The 23862-nt window shown below is 50.9% G+C and overlaps 3 protein-coding genes across 3 annotated transcripts in view; 2 read left to right on the top strand and 1 right to left on the bottom strand.

The window, feature by feature from the left end:
- Positions 1 to 8457, top strand: part of LOC308050706 (olfactory receptor 14J1-like) — a gene marked incomplete at both ends in the record, with an annotated part of 32231 nt that extends 23774 nt beyond the window's left edge. The window contains one exon of the mRNA XM_080360856.1: positions 7847 to 8457. Coding sequence (XP_080216982.1) covers positions 7847 to 8457 — 611 coding nt within the window. The remainder of the gene's footprint in view (positions 1 to 7846) is intronic.
- Positions 1 to 23862, top strand: part of LOC308050573 (olfactory receptor 14A16-like) — a gene marked incomplete at its 5' end in the record, with an annotated part of 276539 nt that overhangs the window by 146824 nt on the left and 105853 nt on the right. The gene's annotated exons all lie outside the window — the stretch shown is intronic.
- LOC308050753 (olfactory receptor 14J1-like) lies at positions 18401 to 20010 on the bottom strand (the record flags this gene model as incomplete). The annotated part of the gene is made up of 1 exon (XM_080360894.1): positions 18401 to 20010. One exon carries the CDS (start codon positions 20008 to 20010, stop codon positions 19069 to 19071), a length of 942 nt encoding a protein of 313 aa, XP_080217020.1. The 3' UTR covers positions 18401 to 19068.

Below are 23862 nucleotides of genomic sequence, written 5' to 3'. Positions count from 1 at the left end.
CCATCATTATAAAAATGGAGACGAGGCACTTGACCAGCTCCTTGCACCCAGATATCAGCGTGGCATGTCTGCTGAGATGCCAGGGAACACCTAAAATACACGTGAAGGGTATGTGAGTCCTGGTTGGGTATCCTGGCTTGTCTCCTGACCCATGTGGTGCTTCAGGCTGTGAAGAGAATCAAAACCAGCCATTGGACTGGGGTAGTTCCATTTTACACGTGTCACACAGGGCAGATGAGGGAGCTCAGAACTCCAGACTCTGCGGCACTGTTGGGACTGCAGAGACTGGAAATGCAGGTGACAGTGTGTGTCAGTGCACACACATACAGATTCTGGCTTCCTTTGGGCCTTTGCACTGTCCTGGGATCTGTACCTTGGCCTTCTTTGTCTCAAAAAGAAACTGTTCTCCTATGCAACCTGCACATCACACCACATAAAAATAATTAAAAGGTAGAACAATAATGAAAGAAGCACAATTTGGGGGTAATTCTGTCCAAGAGGTGTACTCTTTAAATGATTAAAACAAAGAAGAAGCGAGAGAAAAAGCATTGTTCTAAGAAATTCCTTCAAGACACAGCTACTGAGGTGTAGTAGATGCTTGGAAAAGCAAGAATGACTGTTAGGAATGAAATTAAAGAGATTTAAATCATCATCGTCATCAGTGAGAATGAGGAGTTCCCTGTTACTGTTACCAGTGACAGCATCACTGTTCACAAACACCCTTCAGAGCATCTCCATGTTTCCTGGGCTCCAAAGCTCATCTTGCCCAGAGTTTGACAGGATTGCTGCAAACACCTGTGACCCAAATCTCTACAACTGTCTCTGCTCAACAGCCTTTTACCCCAGGAAGGGGAAAACTGCCAATGCAGACACCAACCCAGTGCCCAACCTGCCTGGAGAGCCAGGACAGTTGTGCCACACAACAGCCGCCTCTGAGGGAAGCTGGAGGTGATGGAACTGAAATGGTTTCAACCCAAATCATAGAATCATAGAATCATTTAGGCTGGAAAAGACCCTTAAGAACATGGAGTCCAACTGTAAATCAAACACTGCCCAATCCACCACCAAACCATGTCCCAAAGTGCCACATCTCCACGTCTTTTAAACACCTCCAGCAATGGAAGCTCCAATCCTGAGCTGGCAGGACACCATTGGCTGCAGCTGGACATAAGATACTGGTCATGGCTGTGAGTTCAGCCCTGGCTGGCAGAATGTCTCACACCCTCACTGAGGAGGGCAGGGGGCTGGGAGATGGGAGCACGTTTCAGTTTCCAGATCCCAGCACAGAGCCCAAACCATCCTGCCCTTGGACTCTGGATCCCATTTCCTGAGATGCAAAGCTGGTGCGCCTTTTGTGGATAATCAGGTTAAAAGGCATGACAAGTTCTTCAAATGTTTGTGTAATTTGTCTAGGAATGTTAGTCGTATAAGCTTATATTTAAATATCTGTAAAATAGTACTCTGCATCTGTGGTAGCCCCTCTGGCAATGACAATTAAACAGGCATTTGCACTATAAGGCTCCATACCTCATCCACAAGCACACATCTACGTGGTTCAGATGACGGGTGGTCTGGGAAACGTCACCCTTTGTGTCCCCAGGTGATGGACACTGCTCATGTGCCTCTGCAGAGAGTGGCAGGAGCTGGATCCCCTTCTCGGGACAGACTCCTTCCAGGAGAGACACAGACACAGGGGAACTCATCGGGGCTTTACGGCATTTCACTGGGCATCAGTTTTGACATATTGGGTGCTGTCCTGTGACTGCCCTCTCTGCACAAATGATCATACAAACACAACCATTTAGTGAAACATGGTCATAAAGGGCTGTTATGGACAAGAAATGTAACCATGAACTCTGGAGAGAGCGAGGAAGTTCATAATAAGCACCAGGAAGAACCAAGAAGCTCGAGGCCTCTTCTGAAGAGCGGGAGGCCTGAGCAGCCGTGATTGGCCATTGTAGGTGTGGGAGAGGGTCAGGGCATGTCAGGGAGAAGCAATGAGATGGCTGATGGCTTCAGTGAACCCTTCCAACCATGTCTGAGCCCAGCAATGGAAAGCAGTTGATGTCTGCAGGTGGAGGAGGAACAGGAGGAAGGTTTTCCTGGGAATATGGAAGAAAGAAAGGCCTCTCTTGGGCTAATCATGTATGGCAGTGCCATTTCCATCCTGTTCTGGTGATGAACAAGCATCAAGGGCTCACATGGCAGAAACCTGGGGTTTGCTTCTGCCTTTTACTTCATTGGAAGTTTGTTCATTCTTTCAGTATCTGCAGTTCAGGATCATGGCAGCAGAGGGCTCATTGACATCGAAAATCCTCTTAAATGCCAAGGCTCTGTGCATCGTTTTCCTAAAGGTGTCAAGTCTGGTGTGGATGATTATGAAATTTTCAGGAATAGCCAAACAGAGACCATTTCCATAATAAATAGCAATAAAACCAAATTTCTTCTATTCCCTTCCCTGCTCGCCCTTCCCTCTCTTTCCAGAACAGGTGGCATCAGCAGCCTCCAGTCAATATTGATGTGTTGCATCTCCTGATTAAGACTGAATATGTCAGAAACGTGTGTAACTAAATCACCATGTGAGTGAGAAGACAGACCAGGACAGGTCAAGAACAGTCACACTCCTCTGGACCAAGAGGTAGGTGTTCCTGGGAATCTCAGGTGCCACAGCACAGTGATACTTGTGTTCAGGAGCTGGTCAAGTGACCCATCTCCTGTTCTGTAACGGTGTCTGAGTTTGCTCAGGTCACCCCTGACTTGAGCCCCATCCACTGCTGGGTGTTCTCCAGACTCCTGCCTTCAGGAACAAAGTCCCAGGAGACCTTGCTGGGGAAGATGGAGGCAAAGACGCCATGAAGAACCTCAGTCCCGTCTGATTTTACTCTTAGGAAGTTCAGCAGCAGGCCCACGTTCACCCTGTCTATTCTCTTACTGCAAGTGAAGCTCTGTCAGCTCATCTTGCTGCCCTTCCCGTGCAGGTATCAAGTGCAGGGCAGCTTTGTCATCATCCCCACATCCATGGACAAGGTTTCTAAATTCCTCCTTTGCAGCTTCCCCTGCTCCCACCTCCTCTGTGCTGCCTTTTGCCCTGCAGCTCCAACAGTTCTGGCAAACAGTCTCATGAGATAAATGATTCATTTTATGGGTATTTGAAGAGATAATTTTTGTGCTTGGAGCAGCCTGTCCTATAAGGCTGATCAGATTTCCCCAGCTCCTTCACCCTTCAGACTCACTTCCATGTCACCACCTTTATCGGCTGCCATCTCCCAGTATGTCTAAATGTTCTCCTCTGGAGCCCACCAGCCTGTGCTCTGCTTCTGGCCTTCCTCCCTCCCCTCTGGTGCCTGGGACCCCACTGTGTCCTGCTCACAACAACCAAGGTGGACACTGATGTTCACATCCCTCACCAGGGTTTACTTGTTTCCCAGTTCCAGATCCAGGTGAGCATCACTCTTTTTGGCCCAGCAGGCAGACATGTTAAGCAGTTGGCCCAAGATCCTTTGCACTGTTGGCATCTGCAGCTTTGCCTGGCCAGTGAATGTCAGGGCAATTACAGTTCCCCATAGAAATGTACTCATTGACTGGTGAGCTGTTCGAGTTGCCGAGAGAAGATCCATTTGTACCACACAACATGTTGTCACCCTGTACTGGGCTTACATGGCAAAGTCATGGAACTGGGGGTGAGTGTGGGTGTGCTACAGTTGTCACCTCTCTGAGAAGACAACAGGAGTTGGACCAACGTCAGATAGAGCTGATTTAGCTGGTCCAAGACGGACCCACTCCTTGCCCAATCTGAGCCACTCAGTGATGCTGGCAGCACCTCTGGGATATTGTATTTGAGAAAGGGTCAAAAACGCTGCACAACAGCAGGTGGGAGAGAGGAGGGAGGAGATGGGAGAGAAAAGCACTGCAGACACCAAGGTCATATCCCATAGGGTCCAAGCAGGTCCCTCAGCAGGCCAAATCCTGCTCTCCTGAAATCCTACTCTTGGCCTTGTTCTCATCTCCCAGGAGCCTCAGCTCCACTTTCCCATCCCTGACTGTTCCATCCTGACCAACTCTTTCTGGTTTGTAAGTGTGAAGTCCCACAGGGCACCTCACCCCACTGACTCCTCAGTCACCCGTGTCAGGAAGATGTTGTCAATGAGCTCCAAACCTCCTGGATGACTGGTACCTTGCAGATATTGGGATATCTCAGGTCTGCCATGAGGACACGGCCCTGGAAACGTGAGGCTTCTTTCATTTGTCTGAAGGAGGCCTCATCTCATTGCTCTTCCTCACCAGTGAGTCTGTAGCTGGTGTCCAGTCACCACAACACTGCCCATGTTGTTCTGCCCTCTCATGCTGACTCCTCAATGTTCAGCTGACATTGTCTGTCCCCAGGCAGAGCTCCACACATTCCTGCTGCTCTCCCACATGAAGGGAAACCATCCCTTTGACTCCAGACCTCTGGCATTATGACTATCAGACACCCAAGTCCCCACTGTTTCCCCAGGAGATGATATTTATAGTGTCCTGTAACTGCTCATGCTGTTATGTTGGGAGAGACACCCTCATCAGGATAAGCCATCTGCGTGCAAACTTCAATAGCTGATCAAATGGAGCTTCAGTCAAGGGAGAGTCCAGACCTTGGGAATATCTGGTGTTCGCCCATCAGAAAAGTCTAAGTTTTGACAAGATGAAATGAGGAGTTCTCAGTGACCCTGAGGAGAAGGGCCTGGGCACTACAAGGTCCCCACAGCAGCCCGTGGTGCACGCTCACCAGGAACAAGGCAGCTGCACACGGGGCTGCATGAGGAGGAGCGTGGGGACCCAGACACCTGCAGTTCTCATCCCATTCGGTTCAGCACTGGTGTGACCCACACACACGGGTGTGTGCCAGTGTGTGGCTTCCCAGTCTGGAGCAGCAGGGAGGAACTGCAGAGTGCAGGGCTGGGCCAAGGCAGGTTCAGCACCTTGCGCACATGGTGTGGGGTGCTGAGGGACCTGGGCTGCTTTGGCCCAGCAGCGCTGGGGAGGCTGCAGCAGTGCAAGAGTAGCCTGAGAGTGCTTGAAGGGCGGTTTCAGAGGTGGTGGAGGATTCTGCATAGTGGTAAAGAGCATGAGAAAGAAATAATGGCCCAAAGTGCAGCTGGGGAGGTCCAGGCTGGCCATGAGCAGAAAGGAATGTGATGGAAGGGCAGTGCTGTGGTGGATCAGGTCAGCAGAGGGAGTCTGCATCAGCCCAAGGCTTTGTGCTTCAAGGAGCAGCTGGGGAGGATGGAGAGATCTCAGCAAAGGAAGGAAGATGCTCAGACAAGAGCAAGGTGGGGCAGCAGGGGGGATGTCTGCAGCCTGCAGGGACAGAGGTGCAGGGGATGCCACAGCACAGGACAGCCGGTCGTGGAGATGATCACGGGATGGAAAGAGGCTGAAAGCCCCACCAGACATGAGCTCCTTCTCCCCTTGGCTGTGGCTGTTGTCTGCACCTCTGATGCCTGTGAGGAGACACCTTGTCCTTGCAGCACAGGGGCCTCATGGCCTCCTTGTCCCCAGCCAGGAACCTGGGAGGGGTGGGACCATAGTCCTGCCCTTGGCCTTGCACAGCCCCACATCACACTGTCCCAGGAAGGGCCCTGGGCAACGTGGGAGGGAAAGGATCTGACTTCCCAGGGCTGGTGGTCAGGGCTTGGCTTTTTGTTAAAGAAACACAGCCAGGTTTCCTCAGCATCAGAAATATCTGTACTTTGCTTTTCCTGACCTCCAGTTTTCTTTTCTAACCAAACCTGGATATTGTTTCTCAGTAGGTTCCCTCAGTGGGGAAAAGAAACTTTGGAGTTTGAATCTAACTTTGACTTCTTGAGAAGTTTCATCACCTTCCTCCAGGGTCTGAGGTCCATGGATTCAGCACCAAACCCACCAGAGGGGTCATTAAAGCGCCTTGTGCTGCTCCTGTGCTGCTGAGCTGGGCTGGGCTCCTGGGACACAGGGAGCTCATGGCAGCGGCAGCGCTGCAGAGAGACAGCTCTGCCCAGGAGCAGCTCCTCTGCACACGCAGCAGGGCTGAGGGCTCTGCCTGGGGATCTCAGCAAACGAGCAAGGCAGAGAGAGATTAAAGGTGGTCAGGAATGGAGGACGACTGAGAGCTCACTGGAGGAGAAACCTTTGCAGCCCTTGCCATGGTAAGTCTCTGGTGCAGGGCAGTGCAGCTGTAGCTCCTGGAGGCATCTCCTGAAACTGGCACAGGCACAGCTTGTTGGATCTGTAAGGACGGGGCTCTTGTCAGGCCATGTTGAACAGCTGTGAAGCCGGGGGAGCACCCAGGGGTGCCCAGGGCTGTCCTGCAGAGCAGGGTCCCTGCACCCCAGGGCTGTGCCGGGCAGGGACTCTGCCGCCTGCCAGGGTCAGCGCTCAGCCTGCCCGGGAGATCCCATGGCAGCAGCTGTGGGGGGAAAGGAGCGACCCCTGGCAGGGCAGGCAGGGAGCTTGTGGGGTTGAAGGGGGCTGTGTGGGTCAGGGCTGCTCAGAGCTCCAGATCCCCCCATAGACATGGCACAGGGTCCTTCGGAACAACAGCATCAATATAGGAATAACTGTAAGGGAAGGAGTCTGTGCTTTCAGTTTTCCACTCTTGGTTGGCTGAGTGTGCAGTAGACATGGGGATTTATTTCTCTCTTTGGAGAAGACACTGAGACCCCAGTTCCCGTTAGGACGTGTCTGAGCTGCTCCTGAGCCCCTGCACACACAGAGCTGCCCCTGGGCAGTGCCAGGAGGTGTGAGCAGGACAGAGCTGAGCACACAGCAGGTGGGACGAGGTCGGTCACACTGACAGGGAGCAGACCAGGGACAGACACACAGCTGCAGGCAGCACAGACATGGGCAGGGAGAGGAAGCTACAACCTGAAATGCTTGATATGGGATACAGGACCCCCCTGCAATCCCCTGCAGTGGAGACACATTTCCCAGTGCAACCCCTGGTCTCCTCTCCTCCCCAGCAGACCCTCTGCCCCAAAGCCATGGGGTCCAGCTCACGAGTCTCCACCTCAGCAGCTGGACCTCCAGGTGAAGGGTTCCTGGAATGTGGTACACAAAAAAGATGCTAAAAGTCCTTGCTCTCCAGTGTCATTATGTGAGTGGCAGCAGCACAGCCGGGTCAGGAGAAGGTTCCACAGCATGCCCATTTGCCTTCCTGTCCTTGCTTTATTTTCTGGTAGCACTGCAGTGTCCTTCCCTGTTTCTCCACCTGTCCCTGGTGCTCTTGCTCTCTGGGGTTGGGGTGAGTGTAGGTCAGTTTTTTTTCTCACATCAACTCAGGGGGTCTTGCCCCAGAGGTGTGTTCATGGAAACCAGATGCCCAAGCTGTATCTTAAACTGTGATAAACTTTTTTCCTCACCTGGTAGAAAGAGAGAATGAGCAGAAACATCCCTCCATCAGGGAGGGGATTTTCCATGAGATACAGCTTGTTTATTTTCCACAGAGAAGTCTCCCCTAACTTGTCACTGTCTTTTCCTCCTTGTACAGGTCCTCATGCCCACAGGCAGCCAATGTCCAACAGCAGCTGTATCACCCAGTTCCTCCTCCTGCCCTTCACAGACACACGGGAGCTGCAGCTCTTCTACTTCCGGCTCTTCCTGGGCATCTACCTGGCTGCCCTCCTGGGCAACGGCCTCATCATCACCACCATAGCCTGGGACCAGCACCTGCACACCCCCATGTACTTCTTCCTGCTCAACCTCGCTGTCCTGGACCTGGGCTCCATCTCCACCATTGTCCCCAAGTCCATGGCCAACTCCCTCTGGGACATCAGGACCATCTCATACTTGGGGTGTGTTGCCCAAGTCTTTCTGTTTGTCTTTTTTGTTTCAGCTGAGTATTCTCTTCTCACCATCATGTCGTACGACCGCTACGTTGCCATCTGCAAACCCCTGCACTACGGGACCCTCCTGGGCAGCAGAGCTTGTGTCCACATGGCAGCAGCTGCCTGGTCCACTGGGTTTCTCAATACTCTGCTGCACACGGCCAATACATTTTCACTGCCCCTGTGCAAGGGCAATGCCCTGGGCCAGTTCTTCTGTGAAATCCCCCAGATCCTCAAACTCTCCTGCTCACACTCCTACCTCAGGGAACTTGGGCTTCTTGCGGTTTTTACATTAGTAGTATTTGTGTGTTTTGTGTTCATTGTGGTGTCCTATGTGCAGATCTTGAGGGCCGTGCTGAGGATCCCCTCTGAGCAGGGACGGCACAAAGCCTTTTCCACCTGCCTCCCTCACCTGGCCGTGGTCTCCCTGTTCGTCAGCACTGGCACGTTTGCCAACCTGAAGCCCCCCTCCATCTCCTCCCCATCCCTGGACCTTGTGGTGTCTGTTCTGTACTCAGTGGTGCCTCCAGCAGTGAACCCCCTCATCTACAGCATGAGGAACCAGGAGCTCAAGGATGCCCTCTGGAAACTCGTATCTTACGGTTTCCTGAAGCAATAAACTGCCCATCTGCTTCTACTTAAAATTATAATGAAACTAATTGCAGATCCAGCCTGTCATATGAATTTTCTGTTGTTATTTTTGTTTTGTTTGTTTGTTTGTTTGTTTGTTTGTTTTAATTGTGATTATGTCGTTATCCCCTTTGTAATGCTCTGTCCGCTTTTCTTTTGTGACCACCGGCTGTGTAAATGATGAGCCATGTTCTCCTTTTCTCTAAACAAGATAAAGGTTCCTGTAGTGATTTGTTTTGCAGTATATCCTTGCTGCAAGACCTTTTTAGAGCTCCAGGGACGGTTCCTGTGTGTGTGGGAGGAGAGAACAGAGTCCAGCCTGGCAGCCCTGCCAGGGAGCAGCAGCGCTTGTTCTTCCCGAGCTGTTCTGGTTCCACTCCACACTCTCCTTCTCATCCCTGGTGTTGGTGCAAGGCCTGAGTGCTCTGGCAGCTTGGTCACCATCCTGCTGTGTGTCAGTGCTGTGGGCGCAGGCAGGGACAGGCAATCTGCACTTGTGTCACAGAACTGGCCTCATAACAGCCTTTCTACAGAGAAAGGTGATCTCCTCAGGGCAATACATGATGATTTATATATTCAAGCATATGCTTACAATAGTGTCCCACAGATTCAAACCCCAGTGTACATCTGAACAGTGTGTGTGTGCAGGGCTGGCACACAGCAGTGTCCTCTCACAGCCAGGCTCCTGCCAGAGACCTGCAGGACCAGCAGAGCAGGGCTGGGCTGTGCCTCTGTGCACTGGACACCCTATAGAAGGAGCCCCAGGTCAATCATCCTGGAGCTGCCCCCTCACAACCTCCATTTCCAGCACTGGCCTCTCACCCACAGAGGTTGTTCTTCCCTCCACAGAGGGGCACTGAATGAGTAGTTCAGCAGTCCATGTTTGATTTATACAGGTGTTGAGGTTTGGATTGCAGGATGGCAACTGTGGCAGATGTGGGTGTTAGCCCCCTGTCCTCTGCCTTCTTTCTTTAGTCCCTTCTTCTCCCCCCATCCCACCCATCCCACTCAGGACAGGTGATTGGGAAAGAAAGAAGGACAGAGAGAAGAGAGTTGGAAAAATTAAAAATGTTTTACTAATGCTACCAATAAAAATAGAGAAAATAATACGAAATATATAAAACCAATCTTGAAAATCCCAGCAACTGCTCATGCAGATGAGTGGCCGGCACCCGAAGTTCTGGACTGGACTCTGCAGCCAACCGGAGCTGGATTCAGTCTGTCACTGGCCTCAGTTTTCAAGGAATACTAGCAAGGTCCTCTCCTAATGTCTGCCAGAAGGAAAAGGGACGAGATCCTCATGATCTCCCACTTTTATATGAAGTATTCACGTGAACGGGATGCTATACTCTGTTGGTCAGTTTCTGGTCACCTGTTTTCTCGTTGCCCCTCTTGCAAGATGTACATCTGTCCTTATCAGTGACCTCGCATTCCATTGCTATGTTTACAAAAACATGTGTTCAGCACAACTGGAGTTATGTGGGAGATTGCACTGAGTATCATATATTTTCCTTTATGTAAAGCGAAATAGTATAAGTATATTATTAGTAGTAGTGTGTTTCTTTTATTATTTCTATTGTCTTTTTCTTTTTTTTTATAAACCCACAAGTTTCTCCCCTTTCAGTTCTCTCCCTTATCCCACTTGGGGACTGGGGGCAGGATGTGAGCAGCTGTCATGGTCTTAGTTGGTGGCTGTGGTAAAACCATGACAAGAAAGGGCAGTAGTAGCTTCAGAAATCCTGAAAATCGCTTTCCAAGATGATGGGAGGAGGGAAACAGCATGAGAAAGGAAAACCTTTCTCACTGCAGCCCTGGAGGTCCAGAGTGGAGCTCAGGATCAAGAAATGTCATTCTAAGCACAGTGCTGTGGTCACTCAGAAGGACTCTGGATCACCCATGACTTTGTGTTTCCAGGAACAGCTGGTGAGGATGGAGAGACAGCAGCACAGGTGGGGACACACTGGGCTGAGAACAAGGTGGGGAAGCGCATGGGGTGTCTGCAGCCTGTGGGGAAACAGCCACAGGCCTGGGACAGTGCAGGATGGACCTTGGTGGACATGGCCAAGGGTGCTGGCAAGGCTGGATGTCCCTGCAAGAGCCAAGGTCTTTGTCCCCTTGGCTATGGCTGATGTCCCTGCCAGCGAGGCCTAAGAGGAGACACATGGTGGACATGGCCATGGCACCCCATTGCCTCCTTGCACCCCCAGGGAGTGTCACAGCATTGTCCTGCACTGGGCATCGCACTCCCCACAGCCCCAGGAAGAGCCCTGAGCCACCCGTGAGGGACAGGATCTCCCTTCCAGGGGCAGGGGCTCAAGGCTTGGCCATTGTCCTTCATCAGACAAACCAAGGGCTTTCTCAGCATCAGAGCTGCTGCACTTGGCCTTTGCCTGATGCAATCACTGCCTCCAATTATCTGCTCTAACGAGTCCCTGGGAGGCTTTGTCAGTAACAGCCCTCAGTGGGGCCCATTAATGCTTCAAGGTACTTTGGAGTTTGTTCTGGCTTGGACTTCTTGAGCAGATTCTTCAGTCTGTGCTTGGTATCTGAGGTTCATGGACTCAGCACCAAATACGCCATGGGGCTCATTAAAACACAGAAAGCCCTAACGAGCAATGTTTCTTTCTGTATTTTTTTTTAAACCTTCTAGACTTGTAGAACTAACTGTAGAGGTTTCAATGGGACACTTGCTGATGAAGGTTTCAAAGAAGATTTAATGAAGGAGGTTTATTATTTCAAGGTTGTTTTCTGTCATTTTTCAGTGTGTGGAAGAAGTGACAGCAGCATTCTACACTGGATATTGATCCCGAGGGTCTCCTGAAGACATCTGGACAGGCAGGAGAACAGTCCCTGAGGCTGGACACTGTATGGACAACCTGGCTCCCCACCCCCAACCCCAGTCTGCCGGGTCCCTCATTGGCCACCAGAGACTTGGTAATTGAAGTACAGGGGAAGACCAGAATTTATTCTCCTTCCCCATAATTCACTTTCTGGCTTTTTTCTTTTTAATTTTAATATGTTAAAAAAACAACTAAACAAAGATCTCCAATCAAACAAAGAAACCAACCAAAGAAAAGAAACAAAAAAACCCCAAAAAACAAAGCAAAAAAACCCCTCAAACCAATTAAACAATAACAATAACCAAAATCAAAAACAAAACAGCAACAAAAACAACAAAAGAAACCACAAACAAAATAACAACAATAAAGTGGACGTTTCCAGGTAAAAATCAGTCATCAGCTGTCTCACCATAAACAGCCAGGGCCATTTTAGGGGCCCCCCCAGTGTACCTGAGGTGCTGGCCTGGGATTGGCATCTATCACACAGGACCTGGGGAGACCAGAGCACCTTGCAGTGCAGGTGGAGCCTGGGCAGGGGTTCCCGGGGCATCTACACTGGCACCAGGTGTTTGTGTCCCTGGAGCTGAAGACATTTGTGTCCTAAATCTATGCCCAGTTCTGGAGAATTCTTTCCTTTCCAAAGAAAAGAGATTCCCCTGCAAAGACTTTACAATTAATTAATTAATTAATTACTTAATAAGCAAATAAATAAATAAATAAATTAGCAAATAAATAAATAAATAGGTAAAGAAGTAAATAAATAAATAAGTAAATAAGTAAGTAAATACATAAATAAGCAAATAAATAAGTATGTGAATAAGTAAGTAAACAAGTAACTAGATAAGTAAAGAACTAAGTAAGTAAAAAAGTAAATAGATAAACACATAAAAATACATAAATAAATAAATACATACATGAATAAGGAGAAAGAGAGAAAGAGAGAAAGAGAGAAAGAGAGAGAGAAAGAGAGAGAAAGAAAGAAAGAGAGAAAGAAAGAAAGAAAGAAAGAGAAAGAAAGAAAGAAAGAAAGAAAGAAAGAAAGAAAGAAAGAAAAAGAAAGAAAGAAAGAAAGAAAGAAAGAAAGAGAGAAAGAAAGAAAGAAAGAAAGAAAGAAAGAAAGAGAAAGTTAGTTGACACCTTCCTTTGCTTTGGATCTTTGTCTTCATTTCTTATTTTAACTTTCATTGACATCAACTGACATCTGATGGGCCTGCAGGCACGAAGCCAAGATCATGTTGTGTCTTGCACAGCGCCCCATGCTCTCTGAACCTGCCCTGCCCAGGACTCCTCACACGTTGCCCAGAGCGAGTCACACTGAGGTGTTGGCTGGTTCCCTGGCTGGGATGTTGGTTTAGATGGTCACCTACAGCACAGGTGGGTCCTGCCCCATCATCGCCTGCTCTGCTCCAGTCTGAAACAGAGCCCAACATCACAATGGGATCATGAGAGAACTGAGGCTGAAGGGACCTCAGGAGCCTGCAGTCCGACCCGTCACCAACTGGGTCACACCAAGGTGTTCAAGCCTTGATTCAATCAGAGCTTTAGCAGGACTGGAGAAGTGATCACCCCTTTGTGCTGGGCACTGGTGAGGCTGCACCTTGAATCCTGGGGTCAGTTTGAGGCCCCTCATGGCAAGGAAGACATTGAGGTGCTGGAGAGAGTTCAGAGGAGGGTGACAAGGCTGGTGAAGGGTCTGGAGCACCAGTCTCACGAGGAGCGGTTGAAGGAGCTGGGGCTGTTCAGCCTTGAGAACAGGAGGCTGAGGGGAGACCTTATTACTCTCTACAGCTGCCTGAAAGGAGGTTTTATAATGGAGGGCGTTGGTCTCTTCTCCCAAGTAACAAGTGATAGGACAAGAGGAAATGGCCTCAAGTTGCACACGGGGAGGTTTAGATTGGATATTAGGAATAAATTCTTCAGGGAAAGGGTTTTGAAGCAATGGAGCAGACTGCCCAGTGAGGTTGTAGAGTCACCATCACTGAACGTGTTTACAAGACATACAGAAGAGGTTCTTTGGGACATGGTTTAGTGCCAAATTTAGGTTATGGTTGGACTCGATGATCTTGAGTGTCTCTTCCAACCACAATTATTCTATGATTCCATGATAAGTCATGTTTGCTATTTTCTTTCTCAGAGGACCATGCAGCCTCCCTGAGAGCCAGGACTTTTCTGAGGTGTTTGGGAGACGTCTCACGGTCACACCAGCCAGTTCCACCAGCCCTTGTCTGTCCCTTCCCAGACCAAACCTCTTCTCCATATCCCAACCTTCCAGGCGAGTTTCTGGGACACAGCAAATGCTGTCCAGGTCCTCTGGGCCTGTTCAGAGAGAGCAGCTTGACAACATGTTGATGAGCAATCTGTGCACCTCAAAGCTTTCCTGACCATTTTTCTTAGTGCTCCACTTGCACCCAACCTTTCTGGTCCTTGAGCTGTATATGAGGGGATTGAGCAGGGATGTGGGGATGGAGTAGAAAAAAGGCTTTGTCAAACTGTCTTGCGAGGGCTGTTCTGGGCATCCCACAGTCCAGGATGAGGGTGCTGGAGAAAACAGTGGCATTGGTGAGAGGTCCAAGAGGAGAAGGCCTTGTGCCTGTCTACACTGGGGCAGAGCAGTGATGCATTCATGGGATGCCCATGTGAACAGGAAGGGGACAAATGGCTCTAAAATGCCTTCCAGCCAGTTCTTTACCCATCGCAGATACACCATCCAGGCCATGAGCTGCAGCTTCTCCAGGAGATGCTGTGGGACACGGTGTCAAAGGCTTCACTGCAGTCTAAGGACACAACACCCACAGCCCGTGTGGCGCATTCACTGCCCACGACAGACTTTCCCTCATCTGCTCAGCGGTCACCTTGTCACAGAAGGAGATCAGGCTGGTCAAGCAGGACCTGCCTTTCATCAAGCCATGCTGATTGGGCCCCATTGCTCGTCTGTGTGTGTGACCTCACAGTCCTTTGCCAGCCGTGTTCCTGCTGTTGGCCAATCCCCTGCAGAGGCAGAAGTGACCTCACAGTGCCCTCCACACCCATTGGTTCCTACTGGACAATGAGTTCCTGAGACACAGTGACCACGTGCCATAGTACCCACCATCACCCTCCTTGTGGTCCAGTGTGTGAGCAGATCAAACTGAGCTGCTCTCATCAAATGTATCTGATAGATTTCCTATCAAGGGTTTGAGTGGAGAAACGTTCCTCAGAGGAGCTGCTGTATTTTCTCTGGGGCATTTTATATCTCCAAGGAAAATATTAATGGAATCCTACAATAACACAGGTTGGAAGAGACCCCTGAACACCATCTGTGTCCCACTGACCTTTATGGCACCCCAAGGAACAGCTGATGGCGTTTGTGCTCACTTGGGTTCATCTCACCACATGCACACACTGGACATGCACATGATGTGTGTGTTTACATCTCATCTGGACAATGAAAACAGGGACTTTTGACCTAGTGTTTCATAGAATCATAGAATGTCCTGAGTTGGAAGGACCCACAAGGATCATGGAGTCCAACTGCTGTCCCTGCACAGGACACCCCACAGGTCACCCCGTGTGTCTGAGGACGTTGTCCAGTCTCTTGTTGAACACTGTGAGGTTGGGGCCGTGACACCTCCCTGGGGAACCTGTTCAGTGTCCAGCACCTCTGGGGGAAGAACCTTTTCCTCATGTCCAACCTAAACCTCCCCTGGGACACCCTTCTTCCATTCCCTTGGTTATTGTTATCGGTCACCATAGAGAAGAGATCAGTACCTTCCTTTCCTTCTTCCCTTGTGAGGAAGCTGTAGCCACCATGAGGTCTCCTTTGAGTCTTTTCTTCAGCTCTGATGCTCAGAAACCCCTTGGTTTGCTTTCTGAAGCAGAAAGGAGGAGCCATGAGCTCCAGGCAATGGGAAGGGGGATCCTGTCCCTCACACACGGCTCAGGGCTCTTCCTGGGACCGTGGGATGTGGGTGTGCAAGGCCCAGGGAAGGACAACACTGGGACAACAACTTCCAGCTTCCCCATGGGGCTGCAAGGAGGCAGCGAGGCCCCAGTGCCATGAGGACAACATGTCTGCTCCTGGGGTCAGTGGCAGAGACAACTGCCCTGGCCAAGGGGACACAGACCTGGGTTCTGTGGGTCCCTTCCAGCCTTACAGCGCCCTTTGCCATCTCCACCACAGGCTGTTCCACACGGTGCTGCCCCTGCCCCTCTTTCCCTGCAGGCTGCAGACACCCATCTCGCTTCCCACCTGTTCTCACCCAGCATTTCTGCACCTTCACTGCTGTGTCTGCACCCTCACCGGCTGCTCTTTGGAACACAAACCATGGGCTGATCCAGCTCCCTCTGGGTCACCTCTTGCCCCACAGCACTGCCTTTCCAGTGACATTTCTTACTCCTGATATCCTGTCCTCACCTTCCAAGCTGTACTTTCTGACATTTTTTTGTCTTTCCCACTACCAAGGGAAGCTCAGCCACCTCAGAAACTGCTCTTCATGCAGAGAATCCCATCGTCAGGCTTCCTGTGTTTTTTTACCTGACCATAGAGAAGTCACCTCCCCATGATCTTCTAAATCCCAAGACTGCCATCTCACAAACTGCCCTTCATGCAGGGAACCCAACCCGTTAGGCTTCTTGTGGTCTTTTACCTGAACAGAAAAAAGTCACCTCGCCATGATCTCCTAAATCCCAAGAGTGCTGCTGTTCTTTCAGCTTCTCTGACAGACACGACCATGTTCGTGATGTTTCAGGTGGGATGGACATGACAACCCGTCTCTCTTCCTGGGTAAGACCTGTGTGCCCTTGGGCAGAGGTTCTTTCCCAGCCATGTCCCTGCTGGGCTGTCACCTCCAGACACAGAACTGACCCCACTGTCCCCTTCACAGCCACATGATTCCCCCTGGATTATGAATGTCTGAGACTCAGCTGACCTCATTATACCGTCCCATCCATTCACCTCCCCATAGCCCAGGGCCTGACCAGATATTAGTATGCTTGTTGCATCAAATTAAATAAATATATTTCCCTCTAAATGTTTGAGTGGAGAAACTGTCTTTGCAGCAACTGTTGTTTTTATGTTGACATAATCTTCTCTTCTGCCTCTTTTTTTTTATTTTTTTTTTTTCTTTTCTGCAGATATTCTCTATTTAAAAACGTGTCCAGGGGAAAGATTCATTGAATCATAGAGTCAGTCAGGTTTGAAGAGAGCCCTGAACATCTTCTTGCTTCACTCTCCTTCCCAAAGCAGGGTGACCAGGTGAGGTTCTTCAAGGTCTTTGCTCAGCTTTGCATCATCTCCATCACAGCACAGAAGGGAGAATAAAGACCTTCAGCAGTTTTGGCCCAAGTGCTGCTCACTAGGGGATGACACACTAACTGCACAGAGGACACTGCATCCCAGATGATATTTGGGCTTGATGTTTCAGTGAACTTCCCATCAAGCATCCACTTCTTCAGCACAAACAGCATCAATCCGTCTATAAGGACACCAGAAGAGACCATGTCCAAGGTCTGGCACAATTTCATACACACAACATGCCTTTCTTTCCCCTGCCCATTTTGGTTCACAAGTCTCTTTCTTGTCCTTCAAGTGCCTGCAGATGGCTGCAGGAGGACTTGTCCCATCACCTTCCCAGGGACAGAGACAAGCTGAGCAGCCTGTGATTCTCCCCATTCTCCTTCCTGCCTTTCTTGAAGATGGGTCTGACGGATGCCAGGACCTCCTTGATTGCACTGTCATTTTGAAAACACAATCCAGAATCACAGGGCAACTGAGGTGAATCTCACTGGGTCAGTGGGGTTTGTTCCCAGAGTCACACACACAAATGTCAGGGTTGTGCCAGGTGTCCATAACTGAGTTGGCTTTGTGGACTCTCATGTGAGGCAGAATCATAGAATCATAGAATACTGTGATTGGAAGAGAGCCTTGGGATCATTGAGTCCTACCACAGCCCAGCTCTTGCACTAAACCATGTCCCTGAGAACCTCGTCTAAAGACCTTTAAACCCCTCCAGGGCTGGTGACTCCCCCACTGCCCTGGGCAGCCTGTTCCAATGCCTGACAACCCTTTCTGGGAAATATTTTTTCCTAATATCCAATCTAAACCTCCCCTGGTGCAATTTTGGGTCATTTCCTCCTGTACTATCACTTGCTACTTGGGAGAAGAGATCAATATCCTCCATGTTCAACCTCCTTTCAGGCAGTTTTAGACAGTGATAAGGCTTCCCTCAGCCTCCTGATCTCCAGGCTGAATAGCCCCAGCTCCCTCAACTGCTCCTCATCACACTTGTGCTCTGGACACTCAGCAGCTTTTTCGCCTCTTCTGCACTCTTTCTAGTACCTCAATGTTCTTATGATGAGGGACCCAAAACTGAACACAGGATTCAAGGTGCAGCGTCACCAGTGCTGAGTACAGTGGCACAATCACTTCTCTAGTCCTGCTGGCCACACTATTCCTGATACAAGTCAGGAAGCTGTTGGTCATTTTGGCCACCTGGGAACACGTTGACTTCTGTTCAGTCACTGTCAGTCAATACCTACGGATCCCTTTCCACCAGGCAGCTTTCCAGACACTCTTCCCTGAGCCTGTAGCATTCATGGAGTTGTTTTGACCCAAATGCAGGGCCCAGCACTTGGCCTTGTTAAACCTCAGACAATAGGCCTCAGCCCAACGATCCAGCTGCTCCAGATTCCTAAGTATGGCAATCCTCATGTCCCACCTCATGAGGAATGGACATGGGGACCTCAGTTCAAGGCAGCACATCCTAGTGCTGCATTCAGGCCTTCAGGGAACACGCAGGAATAGCTGATGGGGTTTGTACTGAGTCGAGTTCATCTTATGTACATGATATGCATGCTCGTATCTCATCCATACAGTGGAAACATGGGCTTCTGACTTACTCATTCAGTGTCCTTGTGTTGAGAGATGAACAACCTCTCTCAGCTGGGGTGAAGGGCCAGTGCTGGAAATGGTGGTTTTGAGGGGCTGGTCTGTGGTGACTGCTGGGCCAGTTTCCCCAGGTTGTCCCATGAACATGGGCACACAGCAGCCCCTGCTCTGCTGGTGCTTCAGGGCTCTCCCGGGAGGCCTGGCTGGGAGAGGACCCTGCTGTGTGCCAGCCCTGCACACTCACACACTTCAGCCCTTCACTGGTATTTTCTTCTCTGGGGCATTTGCCAGTTCAGCCCTCCCACCCCCTCCTGAATTGTGCCACCCGCTGCCCTCTCCCCAGCCCAGCCCGGCAGAGCAGCCACACTGGAACTGGAATTGGTCCCACAGCTGTTCCTGCCCCCTTTCCCACGCTCCATACAGCTGCGACCTGGCGGTGCTGCTCTGCAGAGCAAGTGGGCTGTGGTGCCCAGGGCCATGGGGTGAGTCCGCAGATTCATGCTGGGCAGGGTGGGAGGAAGACCCAGCTCAGGGTGGCTCCTGCTCACTCCCCCTCAGCACACAGACATGGCTTCTGCAGCCCCAGAGATCCCAGAGAGAGGATTCTGGGCAAACAAGTCACTGCGGGGTCCTTTATTTCATTTATACACACAGTGAGTACAGCTCTTTATTTAAACAAAGACTATGGGACACGCCAGACAAGTAGATATGGACACAGGAATAAGAAGACAATTTATTCTGCTTGTGGATAGCATTAATACAGGCAAGAAAAGCAAACATCAAAGAGAAAAAAAAAACAAAAACAAAAACAACAAAGAACCCCAACACAAAAGCTACAGAACTCAGGTTGAACAAGTAATGTGTTATATTACAAGTGACATGCAGAAGCAGGAGGTCACTTCATTACAGCTTTTGAAAAGTGAACAGTCATCACTTTCCTTATAGACTCCTTGAGCTCCTGGTTCCTCATGCTGTAGATGAGGGGGTTCACTGCTGGAGGCACCACCGAGTACAGAACAGACACCACCAGGTCCAGGGATGGGGAGGAGATGGATGAGGGTTTCAGGTAGGCAAACATGGCAGTGCTGACAAACAGGGAGACCACGGCCAGGTGAGGGAGGCAGGTGGAAAAGGCTTTGTGCCGTCCCTGCTCAGAGGGGATCCTCAGCACGGCCCTCAATATCTGCACATACGACACCACAATGAACACAGAACAGCCAAATGCTAAAGAGACAGTGACCACAAGAAGCCCATGTTCCCTGAGGTAGGAGTGTGAGCAGGAGAGCTTGAGGATCTGGGGGATTTCACAGAAGAACTGGCCCAGGGCATTGCCCTTGCACAGGGGCAGGGAAAATGTATTGGCCGTGTGCAGCAGAGCAGTGAGAAACCCAGTGGCCCAGGCAGCTGCTGCCATGTGGACACAAGCTCTGCTGCCCAGGAGGGTCCCATAGTGCAGGGGTTTGCAGATGGCAACGTAGCGGTCGTACGACATGATGGTGAGAAGGTAAAACTCTGCTGAAGCTAAAAAGACAAACAGAAAGAGTTGTGTAGCACATCCTGCATAGGAAATGACCCTGGTATCCCACAGAGAGTTGGCCATGGACTTGGGGACAATGGTAGAGATGGCACCCAGGTCAAGGAGGGCGAGGTTGAGCAGGAAGAAGTACATGGGGGTGTGGAGGTGCTGGTCCCAGGCTATGGTGGTGATGATGAGGCCGTTGCCCAGGAGGGCAGCCAGGTAGATGCCCAGGAAGAGCCAGAAGTGCAAGAGCTGCAGCTCCCGTGTGTCTGTGAACGGCAGGAGGAGGAACTGGGTGATGGAGCTGCTGTTGGACATTGGCAGCCTCTGGACACAGAGCACTGACCAAAGAAGAAGAGACAGTGACTAGATAGGGGAGATTTCTCTGAGCAAAATCAAACCCATTTCTCACACACCCTCCCCTGCTCCACCCCCTTGTCCTTTTGCAGACCTTCCTCCAGCTCGGTGTCTGAGCCCTGGGTGGTGCTGGCTGGAGATGCCGTGATGAGCAGGGCCTGTGCCCGCTGCCTGCCGAGAAGTCAGCCCTGCTCTGCAGCAGGGGGCATGGGAATGGGGGGCAGGGGACCAAACTGGGGTTCAGCTTTGTCAGATGGAGCCACAACATGTATCACCTTTCCTAAGGGCTGAGCACCCCATGTTTGACCAACGACACCCACGACTCCTTTCAAAAACCCTTTATTTTCTCTGCACAGCATCTCTTTGCTCCTCTATAGGGCTTTCAGATAAAACAAAGATGCTGTAAGACAAGTTTGCATCCTGGAGGGAATTTCACAGCTTGGAAGGAAACCTCAAGGCGATAGTAAAGACAGATGATGGCATTTGATTGAGGGAGACTCAGCTCATTCCCCAGCCCCACAGACTGCATTGCCCACAGCCCACAGGTCAGAGCAAAGCTGGGACACGTGTGCCCATGGACACACCTGCAGGAAAGGACCCACAAGATCAGGCTGTGACTCTGCAGCTGAAACTGCCATCCCCAGAGAGCCTGACAGCAAGAACAAGATCCCAAGAGCAGTGACCCAGAGCAGGGGAGCAAGAAGGAAAATGCGGTGAGGGTGGGGGTGAGAGAGGCCAGGGCAGAGGCAGCCGGGCACTCAGACAGCGTCCCCCTTCCCCAGCTGTGCAGCCACCTCCCAGACACCAACAGTGCCGGGCAGCTGCTCTCAGCCCCTGTGCTCTGCAGAGGAACTGCAGCTCTGGCTGCACAGGAGCTGCTTCATGCCTTGGAGCCCCCGGCCCTGAGGGCAGAGGCTTTGCTGGGTGGGACAGGAGGCCAGGGGGCTGCTCACAGGAGGGATCTGACCTGCAGGGGATCATATTGAATTGTCTCTATTCTCCCTCCCACAATATATCTGGATTAGATTTCCTCTCCTTCCCAGATTATATCCCTGCTACCTGGAGATTCTCCCCCTGGGAGGTGTTTCCCTGTCCATGTCTGTTCCCTGTCAGTGCTCACAGACCATCCCACCCTCTGTGCCCTCCCCCTGGCCCTACAGATCCTGCCTGTTCACAGGGCACTGCCTGGGGGCATCTTCCTGTCTGCAGGCTGGAAAACAGGACAGGTCAGACTAAGGCTGATGGGCCCAGCAAAGGGGACCCTGCTGTGCACAGGCAGAGGGGTGGGGAAGGGATGTCATGAGCCTTCTGACAGATGTACTGATCACTGAGAGTTGCAGTTCAGGAGTCTCAGTGACTTGTTTCAGCATGAGGGCTCATTTTTATTTTATCCTTTCCTGCACCCCCCATCCCTTGGGAGAAGAAACTAAAAAGACAGACTCAACAAAGCTCCTTATCTGTCTGCTAATCCTTGCATTGATCATCTTGTTGAGGCATCCCCTTGGAAAAATCCTGGGTGTGATCTGGATGTGTGGATGTGTGAGAAGCCCTGACCCACACAGCACCCTCTCCACAGCAGAAGGATCTTTCCTGCCCAATAGGGTTTGCTCCTTCCACCACAGCTTCTCCCCTCAGTGTTGCTGGGATCTCCCGGGCAAGCTGAGCGCTGACCCTGGCAGGCGGCAGAGTCCCTGCCCGGCACAGCCCTGGGGTGCAGGGACCCTGCTCTGCAGGACAGCCCTGGGCACCCCTGCCTGCACATTGACATTTACACCCCACAGCCACCCTGGGGAGAACGCAGCATTCACGTCTTGTCACTGACAGTGCAGAAGGCAATCCCTGCTCTGCAGCACATCCTCCCCTCTGATCAAAGAACCTCTGAGAGCTCTACTTACATCTCTCGCAGGCTCTGCAATGTGACAGCTTTCTGAGATCCTACCAAGATTTGCAGATGCAATGCCCTGCAGCCACAGGCTTCATATCAGAGAGGATTTCATTTCCAGTGACCTCTCAGCATCCTCCCAGCCCAGACTGCGTTTCCCTCTCTGTGCCTGGCTCCTGTGCCCTCGGTGCTGCAGGCAGAGCCCTCAGCCCTGCTGCGTGTGCAGAGGAGCTGCTCCTGGGCAGAGCTGTCTCTCTGCAGCGCTGCCGCTGCCATGAGCTCCCTGTGTCCCAGGAGCCCAGTCCAGCTCAGCAGCACAGGAGCAGCCCATGATGTCCCTTTCTCTGTCCCCTCTGGGCTCCTGCAGGTGTCCCTGGGGCTCCAGAGGCACATCCTTTGAGACAACCTCAATTAATCAGTGATGTTGATTTTTCTCTCCTCTGAAGAGACACGTCATTGTGTTCTTTGTATTAAACAATGAATTAGTATGAGAAGCAACTTTTCTTGTCCCATCATTAGACAGGGCACCGGCAATATTACAGCAAAGCATCTAATAACTCCAAACAAGGGAGGAATATCTTCAGTTGAATAAATTCAGGTATTCAGGCATTTTTTTTCTGGTTTTATACTCCTAGGTCTAGAGAGACTTTAATCAGTCTTTGGACGTCATGTCTGTGCTCTGATTCAAAGCCTTTGCACACAAGGGCTCTTGGACACTTGGTACCAGGTTTCTTGTGGCAGGTCAGAGCTGGGCTGGTGCCACAGCTGGAGCGTTTCAGCCCAGATGTGAGGCCATGGCCTCAGCCAGGGACCTGACTGGGGAGCTGGAGCTGTCAGTGCTGCAGACAGAGCTGTGACACGGATGGAATGAACTGCCAGGCAGGGTGGCAGCAGTGAGTTCATCTGGTCTCAAGGACAGCAGCCTCCAAGCACAGCAACAGCCCAGATCAGAACTCAGTCCGGACCTGTAAGGCAATTCAAGGCCCCATAAAGAGCTGTTACTACTGCAGGAACAGTTAAAGGAGAAACAAAGACACTGTGTGGACACTGATGAATTTAAATAGAGGTGAGAATCCCTCTGTCCTCTCATTCTCCCTCTTCACCAGCAAGGTCTCCCAGGCCTCTGTGGCTGGAGGCAGAACAAGCAGCAGTGGATGGGGATCAAATCAGGGGTCACTGGAACTAACACAATCCTTTCCAGTCTATGGGACAGCAGGGGCAGCATCCCAGGAGCTGGGACAGCAGGACCATGTCACCATCTGTGAAAGCTCATGGAGACTGGGGGGACTCCCTGAGCACTGGCAGCTCTCACACAGTGTGTGCACTTTTCAAAATAGCCAATGGGTGAGCAGGGGAACTAAGGGCTGTGCCCCAGAGCATGTCCACTGGGACCCCATTTCTGGGTGTCTGGAAGAGAAGGTGACGTGGTTCGCCCAAGGCAGGTTGTGCCTGTCCATCCTCTTTGCTTTCTGTGAGGAAAGGACAGGGTTGTAGATGTGGGGAAAATATTGATGGTCTGTTACCTGGAAGTCAGCAAGGCATTCAGTGTCATCACCTGCAATATCCTTGTGTCCAAGGTAGGATATTATGGTGTGTGTTAGTGTGCAACTAGATGGCTAAAAAGCAATCTGGATGGTTGGGCTTGGAAAGGTGCTGTAGAAAGGGAGACACGGATGGAATAAACTGCCAGGCAGGGTGGCAGGAGTTAGTTCATCTGGTCCTCAAGGACAGTAGCAACAGTCCAGATCAAAACCCAGTCTAAACATGTAAAGAGATTTATGCAGGGTGCATTGTGCCTGTCCATCCTCTTTGCTTTCTGTGAGGACAGGACAGGATTGCTGGATGTGGGGACAATACTTGTGGTATTTTACTTGCAAGTCAGCAAGCCATCCATCATCATCCCCTGCAATATTCATGTGTCCAAGGCAGGA

This window comes from Nesoenas mayeri, assembly GCF_963082525.1.
Source record: "Nesoenas mayeri genome assembly, chromosome: 29".
In the NCBI taxonomy this organism is placed as follows: Eukaryota; Metazoa; Chordata; class Aves; order Columbiformes; family Columbidae; genus Nesoenas; species Nesoenas mayeri.
Note: the sequence above shows the minus strand (reverse complement) of the source record. Positions and strands in the feature narration are given on the sequence as shown.